General features: G+C 39.5%; 2 protein-coding genes across 2 annotated transcripts; both read right to left on the bottom strand.

The window, feature by feature from the left end:
• Positions 1-51: 51 nt before the first annotated feature.
• Positions 52-1,715, bottom strand: LOC118241552 (surfeit locus protein 4-like; the record flags this gene model as incomplete). The annotated part of the gene is made up of 3 exons (XM_035527145.1): positions 1,610-1,715; positions 1,070-1,256; positions 52-204 (listed from the first exon to the last, which is right to left on the bottom strand). Coding segments are annotated over exons 1-3 (345 nt in total), but the record flags the coding sequence as incomplete, so codon positions are not given.
• A 2,086-nt stretch (positions 1,716-3,801) lies between these two features.
• LOC113587214 (surfeit locus protein 4) lies at positions 3,802-11,111 on the bottom strand. The gene is made up of 6 exons (XM_027025779.2): positions 10,928-11,111; positions 8,180-8,366; positions 7,423-7,499; positions 6,437-6,480; positions 5,896-6,082; positions 3,802-5,028 (listed from the first exon to the last, which is right to left on the bottom strand). The coding sequence occupies exons 1-6, from the start codon at positions 10,973-10,975 to the stop codon at positions 4,762-4,764; spliced, it is 810 nt and encodes a 269-aa protein (XP_026881580.1). The 5' UTR covers positions 10,976-11,111; the 3' UTR covers positions 3,802-4,761.
• Positions 11,112-11,469: the final 358 nt, after the last annotated feature.

Below are 11,469 nucleotides of genomic sequence, written 5' to 3'. Positions count from 1 at the left end.
GTTGTCAAGTTATATATATATATATATATATATATATATATATATATATATATATATATATTTGTAGGTGGGTACAGTCCAGAAGGCGTTGAAGTACACGTTGATGGCCATGAGCCACACCACCAAGGTGAGGGCGGCCAGTTTGGTCTTGAAGCCGACAGCCACCAGGATGATGAGCGCTGTACCCACCATGTTCTGCAGGATCTGGGGGAGGGCCAATGAGGGTTAGGAATATGCTTCACATGAAATAAAAATGTATGAAATTCACTGAACTATAAAAGACTTGCCAAAGGTACTCCAGCAATCAACTTAATGTGGAGGATATGATAATGACTGAGGTAGTTACTACATTCTCTAGTTGAAGGGATGGGAAGCAGGTATGGTGAGAGAGGGATGCTGTTCCTAAATTCCTCTATATGCTGGCATAATAATTTCTATTTCATTCAGGAATAAAAATGCAGACTTAAGAATCAGTTGAAGAGAATAGCTGCTCTCGTCCTTTACTGCAGGTCAACGTTATCAAGCATTATTGAGGCATCCTCTGGAGAATGTCTGACAATCACGTAAAGAACCCACATTTTTATAGTTTTCTGGAGTGGTTATGTAATAACCCCCACCTTCCTTTACATACTACTGTCTGAAATGTCCACCATCCAAACCATACATTATTCAATATATGCAAATTGATATTCAGTACCTATACTAGTTGGAGCTGAGTAGCATTACATTCCAACAGAAGACTTTTCTTTAAAAAAAAAAGAAAAAAAAAAGACTTCATCTGCATAATAGGGTTGTTTTTCTGTACCATCCTGTATCTGCTGGAAAAATGATGTGCCTTACACAGGAGTCTGCAGAGGCTTACCCAGAATCCTTTGTGGAAGCCTGCAGAGGCCTCTAGAGACCCCTGTGCTGTACACAGATAATTTTATAAGGATACAGAATCTCTATGATTCAATGTTTAAACCTCGTTTGTCCTGTAAACATTTTTTATTACCTTAGAGGGAGAAAGATAGAGAGAGGGGAGGGGGAAAGAGAGAGAGAGAAGGATGGTGGGTCCATAGGCTCTCACCGAGAAGAAGCTGGAGTCGAAGTGCAGTAACGTCATGAACATGAGGACGAGCAGCACTCGGCCGCCCAGCTGCATGTACTGTTTTGGCTCGCTCTCGCCCATCGAGGGCACACCTGCAAACATGCTCTTGCCATCTGACCGTGACTCAGCCAGGAGGAGCAGCAGTCCACCGCCCAGAGCCATGTTCCTGCGGAGGCATATGCAGACAATGGCAGCAGTGATACAGGGCCACTGCATGTCAGTCTCAAACCACTGCCTCTACTGTATGACAGTACGTCCACACAAATCCACTGCCACTACGAGTGTGACAAAATGTCGGCGCAATTTGACTGCCACTGTACGTGTGAAAACGTGTGACATGCACGTGTGACAACAAAACATATTTTCATATCATCACTGCATAAATACATATATATTGATACATTCATTTCCTTTTAAAACTTGAATGATTCATCCTTTACTGGCTCTGGTGGAGGAATATGATGGGTGTCATCTTACTATAACTTTGTTATTGATTATATGGAATGCAGTGAAACTCACCTCATCAAAAACTTTAAATCCCATAGGATACTGTACGCAACTGTCTGAAAATAAGGTCGATAAATGTGTCAGATTTACCAAAAACACACATGCAAATGTACACATTTACTTCACTCTGAAACACTTAAGTTCAGTACAGAATTGACAAATAAATTTATTTTATATATATATATATATATATGTATATATATATATATAAATAAAAGGAGTAATGGCTAGTGTGATTACCATAGAATAAACCACTGACAATACAATCCTGTTATTGCCCTGAATGGTTTTGTGTTCATGTAATTGGCTGTACAATGTCAGGTTACACAGTTACTTGCCAATAATAAACAACATAAATGTCACTAAATAATGATTTAGAATGTATTTTATTAGTCACATACAAGCCTCTTTTAAAAAAGAAATTGTCAGTGATGAGTTATATAGTTCAGCAGTCTGATATTTATGAACAGGTGCCTGAGCACTATCAAGTTACCAGTTAATTATCATTAGCAAAACTTTGATAGGAGTGGACATTTGTACTTATTACCTACATTTTGTTCTCTGTATTTTCAATTTTCAACTGAGCAGGAAGGGATTGTCAGTGACCTTGATATTTCAGATGAGGAAAAAAGCAGAGACCTCTTGTGGAAAGTCAGGCCCCTTCTGAACAAAGTGAGGCAAGCATGTCTAAATCAGCTTAGAACGGGAAAATTGTCCATTGATGAGCAAATGATTCCATTTACTGGTCGCTGCCCAATTCGCCAGTATGTACCAGGCAAACCATACCTGACTGGATTGAAGGTGTTTGTCTTGGCCACAGCAAGTGGTATGGTCTTGGTAAACCACAAAATCTAAGGTAAGACCACCTTCAGAGTCAAAGAGGGATTGGGCATTGGAGAACAAGCTGTTCTTCATTTGGCAGAGACTGTTCCCAGAGGAACCCACCTGTTTTTTCACAGGTTCTGTACAACTCTCAATCTCCTGCACACCATGATGGAGTAAGGCTTGGAAGGTACAGGAACTCCCATGAAGAACAGAATTCCAAAGGAGTGCAACATTATAGGGGATCAGGCCACCAAAAAGAAAGGAAGAAGGACATCCGAGATGGTGATCAGGCGAGATCCTGAACTTGCTGTCAAGTGGTTTGACAACAAACCAGTGGTCATGGCATCCTCTGCCTATGGCGTTGAGCCACAGGCCACATGCAGTATAGATGGTCTAAGAAAGAGAAAAGGTATGTCCAGGTGTCAAGACCCGTGGCAATTGCTGAATACAACAAAAACATGGGTGGTGTGGACATGGCCGACAGGATGCTAAGTTTCTATAGGATGGCCACTCGCACTCGGAAATGGACAGTGCATAGTTTTCCACTTTTTTGATTTCGCAATCACCAATGCATGGCTGACTGACTGCCAAGTTCTGGGAAAGAAACCACTGAAGTTCCTTGAATTCAAATTGCAGATGATTACTCAGGTCCAAGTAGGAATCTCCAGTGAGAGTGAAGATGACTACACTCCCCCACGTCAAAAGTGGAAACCTCAGCCCAATCCAGCTCCCAAAGATGGTGGCTGAAACACATGCATCAAGGTGTCGCAGGTCTGATTGCAACAGCAAAACGTATGTGATGTGTACAAAGTGCAAGATCTTCCTCTGTGTTTCAAAGAAAGGGAATTGCTTTTTGAAATATCATACTCCATAAACATAACTCCATAATATCAAAATACAAACACTAGACATACACTAGAAAAGAGTTACATATAGATTAGCTCAGCTGTTGGTAGTTTTCATCATAAATCTTATGACAATTTGGTATTTTCTTTGGGATTGATTTACTGTGATTATGATTGTTTCTTAGGTAGCATGTTCAGATGTCACATTATATTTTTAAAATAAACATTTTTAAAAATAAAAATGTTTTCAGTATGCTCATTGCCTTCCAAACAATTGGGGAAGTTTAAAAAAATGAATTGGGAGACTTTTTTCCCCCTGGCAGTCAGGAGGATATTTTTAGAGTTGCTTAAAAGGTAAATTAAATGTAAATGAGATCCAGGCAGAGAATACGAAGGAAGAATGACCATTTGTGTAAACAATTTCTACTATTCTTGCAACCCAACATATGAAAGAAAATAAACATTGTGACCTTAAGTGTAAAATAATAAAAATACATTTAAAGCACCATTTTCAGTTCAGTAAATAAGACAGGCTGAGATACATTTTTGCTTTTATTTTTCTCCGCCATGATCCGAAAACAAAAAATACAATAAACTTCTGTAAATCAATGCGGTGCGTTATTATTGTCGAAGACGGCAAAAACACAGACCGAGACAACGTTTGGGTGCAAAAATAGACCTTCTGACCTATTCCACCTGTGTGAAATATGGTGTAACGTTTCTCAATCGGTAAGCCCCCGTTTGCTGTCTTGATCTGAGATATATGACTATTTGGCGCATACAGTAGTCAGTCCAGTGGGAGAGAACCGATGGAAACAGGATTGCATTACAGTATTATTCACAAACGACCCTGTGCACTCTAGACACAAGAGCCATTTATTTAGAAATTAAATATGAGGGTTGTAGGAACAGGGCAAAACAGGACGTGTCCTTAGTCAATTAGAGTCGAGACTCTGTCCAGTCACACATGAATATGGCTCTATGTGCTCGATCAAAGCATTACATTGCTGTTCTCTCACACAGGCTATATATGTACCCATTTCACAGCTATTTCTCCAAGCATCTTAAATTGCACAATCCTAAAGCAATGCACAAAAGTGAAGCATCGTATCGGGACGACTACTTTAACATTGTTTTAAAGATGGAGTTGTGGTGAATGATGAGATTTCTGGCAAGAGTAAATCAAATTTCAGGTGTAAAAGGAAGTCAGCCATAACTCCTTGGACAGTTCCTCATATTCAGGCTGCCTTACCTTAGATGTTATATTACGAATAGGGGACAAACAGATATACAACAACTGCTGCCTGTCTGAACTCACAAAAGCAAAAAAAAAAAAAATAAAATAAAAAATAAAAGCTAAAGAAAAAAATTGAGGCAGGTGAGATAGGTGGCTCCGAGGTGCACTGGGATGTCGATGCTGTAAAAAGATTGTGGGTCCTTGTGTCCTGGGCAGTGGCTTTGTTGTTTTCTCTTTTTATTGGGCGTGGGGGCTCCTCACCACTCCTTTTTCTTCTCGTCCATGGACACGCCCCCAGGCCCCAGCGCCACCACTAAAAGCAGGCCTCCAACGACCGATGTGGTCTGGAAGAAGTCATACTTGAGGAAGTCGTGCATGGGTTTGTAGGTGGGTACAGTCCAGAAGGCGTTGAAGTACACGTTGATGGCCATGAGCCACACCACCAAGGTGAGGGCGGCCAGTTTGGTCTTGAAGCCGACAGCCACCAGGATGATGAGCGCTGTACCCACCATGTTCTGCAGGATCTGGGGGAGGGCCAATGAGGGTTAGGAATATGCTTCACATGAAATAAAAATGTATGAAATTCACTGAACTATAAAAGACTTGCCAAAGGTACTCCAGCAATCAACTTAATGTGGAGGATATGATAATGACTGAGGTAGTTACTACATTCTCTAGTTGAAGGGATGGGAAGCAGGTATGGTGAGAGAGGGATGCTGTTCCTAAATTCCTCTATATGCTGGCATAATAATTTCTATTTCATTCAGGAATAAAAATGCAGACTTAAGAATCAGTTGAAGAGAATAGCTGCTCTCGTCCTTTACTGCAGGTCAACGTTATCAAGCATTATTGAGGCATCCTCTGGAGAATGTCTGACAATCACGTAAAGAACCCACATTTTTATAGTTTTCTGGAGTGGTTATGTAATAACCCCCACCTTCCTTTACATACTACTGTCTGAAATGTCCACCATCCAAACCATACATTATTCAATATATGCAAATTGATATTCAGTACCTATACTAGTTGGAGCTGAGTAGCATTACATTCCAACAGAAGACTTTTCTTTAAAAAAAAAAGAAAAAAAAAAGACTTCATCTGCATAATAGGGTTGTTTTTCTGTACCATCCTGTATCTGCTGGAAAAATGATGTGCCTTACACAGGAGTCTGCAGAGGCTTACCCAGAATCCTTTGTGGAAGCCTGCAGAGGCCTCTAGAGACCCCTGTGCTGTACACAGATAATTTTATAAGGATACAGAATCTCTATGATTCAATGTTTAAACCTCGTTTGTCCTGTTAACATTTTTTATTACCTCAGAGGGAGAAAGATAGAGAGAGGGGAGGGGGAAAGAGAGAGAGAGAGAAGGATGGTGGGTCCATAGGCTCTCACCGAGAAGAAGCTGGAGTCGAAGTGCAGTAACGTCATGAACATGAGGACGAGCAGCACTCGGCCGCCCAGCTGCATGTACTGTTTTGGCGAGCTTTCGCCCATCGAGGGCACACCTGCAAACATGCTCTTGCCATCTGACCGTGACTCAGCCAGGAGGAGCAGCAGTCCACCGCCCAGAGCCATGTTCCTGCGGAGGCATATGCAGACAATGGCAGCAGTGATAACAGGGCCGCTGCATGTCAGTCTCAAACCACTGCCTCTACTGTATGACAGTACGTCCACACAAATCCACTGCCACTACGAGTGTGACAAAATTTCGGTGCAATTTGACTGCCACTGTACGTGTGAAAACATGTGACATGCACGTGTGACAGCAAAACATATTTTCATATCATCACTGCATAAATACATATATATTGATACATTCATTTCCTTTTAAAACTTGAATGATTCATCCTTTACTGGCTCTGGTGGAGGAATATGATGGGTGTCATCTTACTATAACTTTGTTATTGATTATATGGAATGCAGTGAAACTCACCTCATCAAAAACTTTAAATCCCATAGGATACTGTACGCAACTGTCTGAAAATAAGGTCGATAAATGTGTCAGATTTACCAAAAACACACATGCAAATGTACACATTTACTTCACTCTGAAACACTTAAGTTCAGTACAGAATTGACAAATATATAAATAATAATAAAAAAACATTTTATATATATATATATATATATATATATATATATATATAAATATATATATAAATATATATATAAATTTATATTTATATATATATATATATATATATATATATATATATATAAATATATAAATTTATATTTATATATATATATATATATATATTTATATATATATATATATATATATATATAAATTTATATTTATATATATATATATATATATATATATATATATATATATATATATATATATATATATTTATATATATATATATATATATATATTTATATATATTTATATATATATATATATATATATTTATATATATATATATATATTTATATATATATATATATATATATATATATTTATATATATATATATATATATATATATATATATATATATATATATATATATATATATATATATATATATATATATATATATAAAAATAAAATATAAAACAGGAGTAATGGCTAGTGGGTCATTACCATAGAATAAACCCCTGACAATACAATCCTGTTATTGCCCTGAATGGTTTTGTGTTCATGTAATTGGCTGTACAATGTCAGGTTACACAGTTACTTGCCAATAATAAACAACATAAATGTCACTAAATAATGATTTAGAATGTATTTTATTAGTCACATACAAGCCTCTTTTAAAAAAGAAATTGTCAGTGATGAGTTATATAGTTCAGCAGTCTGATATTTATGAACAGGTGCCTGAACATTATCAAGTTACCAGTCATAATTCTGCAGAGTATTCAGAGATATTAGACTATTATTAGTCAGAGCAAAATAGTGTTTTTGTTTTACCTGTAGTGCAATAATGCCAAATAATCCAAAGCAAGCATACTGTACAAAGTTTCTGCTGAGAATCAGCACACAGCCACCTGCAAGAGAAAAGCACCTGTCAGACTGCTAACGGTCTTATCTGACAGCATTACTCATTACCATGCCCGTGCTTCTATGAGAGTAAACCTCTCTGAAACAACCTTAGATGTATGTGGGTATTTTTAACTGCCGAATGATGAATACATCGGAGCATCAACATTCAATTTATATTTGAAAATATTCTAACCCAATGCTTAAAGGATACATTTTCTTCTGACCTTTGCAAATATATTATGGCCATTTTTATATTTACTATATAAATCACAGATGGCTAATGTTTGTGTGGAACTTGTAATAACTTTTATCCTATTTCATCACTTGTGGATGCCAGTTCACCGTCCTGAGACCCACTTGACGGAACCACTAAGGTCACTGTAAATTACAACACATTACAATGCGATCACAAGTGCTATTCACAAACAAGAACATTTTATGTGAGCCCATTGATGTCATATCATACCTCTAACAACTCATTTATTATTTCCTCATTTGTATCATAAAGGGGAATGCAGCAATGGCAACAACTGACCGCATATTGCGCAACCCTAACGCTCATAGCACATGGTAAAAAAATAGATTTCTTTTGGTCTTCTCCAATATCCACTGCAGCCAATTCCGCGATTTAAAAAATGATACATCGTCACGGCCCTAAAGCCATCAGACCAGCCTGTGTCCTCACCCAGCTGCCCTAGGAGGTTAAGCAGCACGAAGCAGGTGGCCAGGAAGTAACCGCAGCTCCAGGTGGCCTCGATGTAGTCCCTTTGCTCGTACCACTGGAACCACATGCGGATGCCATCCTCCAGGAAGGTGCTGATCAGGCACAGGCGCGCCAGGTGGGGAAGGTACTGTTTCGTCACTCGAAGGAACTGTGGGGGAGCGAGGGAAACACTTACTTTCCAAGCTGTCCAGACTCCTGCACGTTTTGTTCTGGAAGTTATTTGTCAGTCAGTATCAAATATAAATAATGTCTCATGGGACTAGTAAGACTGCAGGAATTTTTTTCTATAGATTTCCTAAGTGATATGTGAGGTTTTCTAGCCCCTCACCAGGGAACAGAGAAAAGGAAGAAGACTCCCATCCCCAGTATAACAATTTAGACTTTTTCCTCCAGTATTATTTTTCCCCCCCTTCTTTTTCACTCAAGCGTCTGCTGCCGTAGCACACAAAGTGCCTGTAATGTTCACCCATTTCCCTTGTCGTCTTGATGTTCATCACAAAAAATGGCACGTCTCCATAGACCACAGGAAGTTTAACAACATGTAACACACATGCTGAGATGCACGAAACATCCCTCGCCAGATCTCCTCCTGAGAGAGACGGTTTGGGCTTAGTTAAGGTGACAACATGAGTGACAACACTTGGTTCAGTTTTTCATGGTCACTAATTTTTATCTTCCTTTTTTCAGTGGAAGTAATTCTATTTATCGGTAATACAGTCCATTTTAAAACAAGCAGAAGCCTAAATGGCAGTATTTTATGTCCATCTGGACAAACGTGTCTGCTAAATGCTGTGAACGGACATGTACACGTGACAGTAGTTCCTATTTATTACAGATACTGAGGAAACGTGTGAAACTATGACAGTAAAGTAAATTTTACTTGTGCTTGATTTACCAAAGACAGTAAAGCGATGTACTTTGCCCATTTATCAGCGTGACTATACCCTGAGGCAACTGAGATAACACTGTGGAATAAAACTCCTCCTTTAGAACTTGGACATTCTTTCTGAATCAGACCAGCTCTCATATTTCCTCCTAAACAATACCCATTCAAAGTCACCAAAATTATGTTTTGAGGTTACTGTCTAACAGGATATTCTTTCTTTTCATTAAAATAGCATAACAGCCCTTCATGACAGCCTTTTCTGCATACTGCTTCTCATGTGGGCATGGGGTCGTGAAAGCATGACCTGATTGGCTGCCATGTCAGTCAGTATCACATTGCTGAGATTGCTTATGGGACTTGTTGAATAGGGATTGGTTGCGCTGTGTTGGCAAGTGCTGATGTGGACCATTTGGTGGGAGGGGTTGTAGGTGTGGAGGCAAACAGTATCTGTGTAGCTCACATGGGCATAAGTGGTGCAGTGGAGCACACTTTCTAAAAATGTTTAGCATATAGATAATGCCTGTGCAGAGCAGAATACATATCTGGCATCTTTGTTGTCTAATAGTTATCAGAGCCAGAATTTTGTGAGTTTAATTTGTCTTGTCAACACAAAACTGCAAACCATTGTTACATTTATTACAGCACAGGATGTAACTCATGTGACAGATGTAAATCTGAGATACTGTGTCCCCTGAGCTGAGGCTGAAAAAGTGGCACTGAGCAAGGACTAAAACATTTACATATTTTGCCTAACCTAGGTTTGGCATGCAGTCATAGCTCTTGGCTGTCGATAGAGCAAACAGAAAAGTGAGCACACACAGTTCAGTGCATCCTACTTATTAACAACTCGTACAAGTACTGTGTTCTCAAGACTGGAACAGTTCCATGTTGGGCTGCACTAAGGCTATACGGTACAGTACTGTTCAAACACAACTTGAAACCTGAACTCTCAAGATCCTGATTTAGATCTGCAAAGAGGATTCCCGTTACATCTTAGTCTTGTAACCATCACAAGACACAGCACATTCCTCCTGTCTACGGATCACACGGACTTTCCCGTACAACATTTAGGTTACTTCCTCTAGTTCAAGCAAGGATTAAGCAATCCCTCTGACACAACTGAGCAATGGCTGTCTGCGTATACAAAACTTCACGAAGAACTCCGACCAAAGAAAAGCTGTCACCATCAGTTGTACCATGTTATGTGAAGCCTCAAGCCAGAGATACGATAAACTACACAGCATCCGATAACGACACGATGGGTATAGCCGTAGATATGGTTATTGGAGTCGACTGATCTAGGTTAGCCGCATTTAAGGACGTCGGCCCTATTCTAGACGTGAAAAACGCAAACACACACATTGGGGAGAGCAGAGCTGCTAAAACAGCTAGCTAACTGTTTAATCTACGCATACCGCAGCCAGCTCGATAGTCGCCCAACACAATCTAAATTTTACAAACCGCACTCAGCACTCTCTTTTTATACGGGGTAGCGATCTTAACCAACCTACCTAGCACCAAAACGTAGTGTTATCCGCTTCAAATTAATCAAAAGTTACGAGGTCAGTTATAGTCAGACCCAATCTTTCCCGATTTTTCAAAACCTAAACAAACTCGGTCTGCAAAAAAGTACGGATAATAGCTTTGCTAGATACAGCGCAGTTAGGAGGCTACTAGCAAGGCATTTTAGTTTTTAAGCTATATCAGTACAGTCGACTCCTAACGTCCGTCTCACTGAACTTTGCTTGCTAGCTGAATTAGCGTTAGCTAACTAACCCCAGCTAGCTGCAAGGATTTGACGTCCCCGTTAGACACAGCGTTACCTGATCTGCCACGTCCTCGGCTGTACTCATGAGATCTTCTTGTCCCATGGCGTACAAACGTGAAAGAGTCTTAATATAACACTAATATGCAGTATGTTCTCGCCTATTCTGAAAGACCTCTCCGACTATAGCTCTCCTGCCTGTCCCTGCAGACTAGGCCGCCGCCGTCCCACAATTCTTCGCGCTACCACGATAGCCCCCCTAACATAAAGGCTCCGGGCCGCTTTGTGCCACGTATGCTGGGGAGGTCATGTCTGCAAACGCAGTGGAGCACAATGTAGAAGTCCTCTAACTAAGCCTAGCACCATGCTGTACTGAATAACTTAATATGTGCTCAGATGTGTTAAAGAACCGTGTAAGGCACAAGCCTGTGATTTAATGCCATATTTATCTGTGGGTACAGATTACAACTTTTTTATTAGGCCTATGCTCAGAATTGTTTCATGGCATTACCCCTGCTCTCTGATCATTTTGTCCATTTTGAGCCAAGTTGAAAATACCAATATGTGTAAACCATTTGGGGTTTTTAAGTGGTTCATTCA

Source organism: Electrophorus electricus, chromosome 6 (genome assembly GCF_013358815.1).
Source record: "Electrophorus electricus isolate fEleEle1 chromosome 6, fEleEle1.pri, whole genome shotgun sequence".
Lineage (NCBI taxonomy): Eukaryota > Metazoa > Chordata > Actinopteri > Gymnotiformes > Gymnotidae > Electrophorus > Electrophorus electricus.
Note: the sequence above shows the minus strand (reverse complement) of the source record. Positions and strands in the feature narration are given on the sequence as shown.

Coding starts and splice junctions, on each gene's coding strand:
- LOC113587214 (XM_027025779.2), bottom strand. CDS start 10,975: ATGGGACAAGAAGATCTCATGAGTACAGCCGAGGACGTGGCAGATCAG. Junction 8,367..10,927: donor CCGAGGACGTGGCAGATCAG/GTAACGCTGTGT, acceptor GCTCCCCCACAG/TTCCTTCGAGTGACGAAACA. Junction 7,500..8,179: donor TAACCTCCTAGGGCAGCTGG/GTGAGGACACAG, acceptor TTTCTCTTGCAG/GTGGCTGTGTGCTGATTCTC.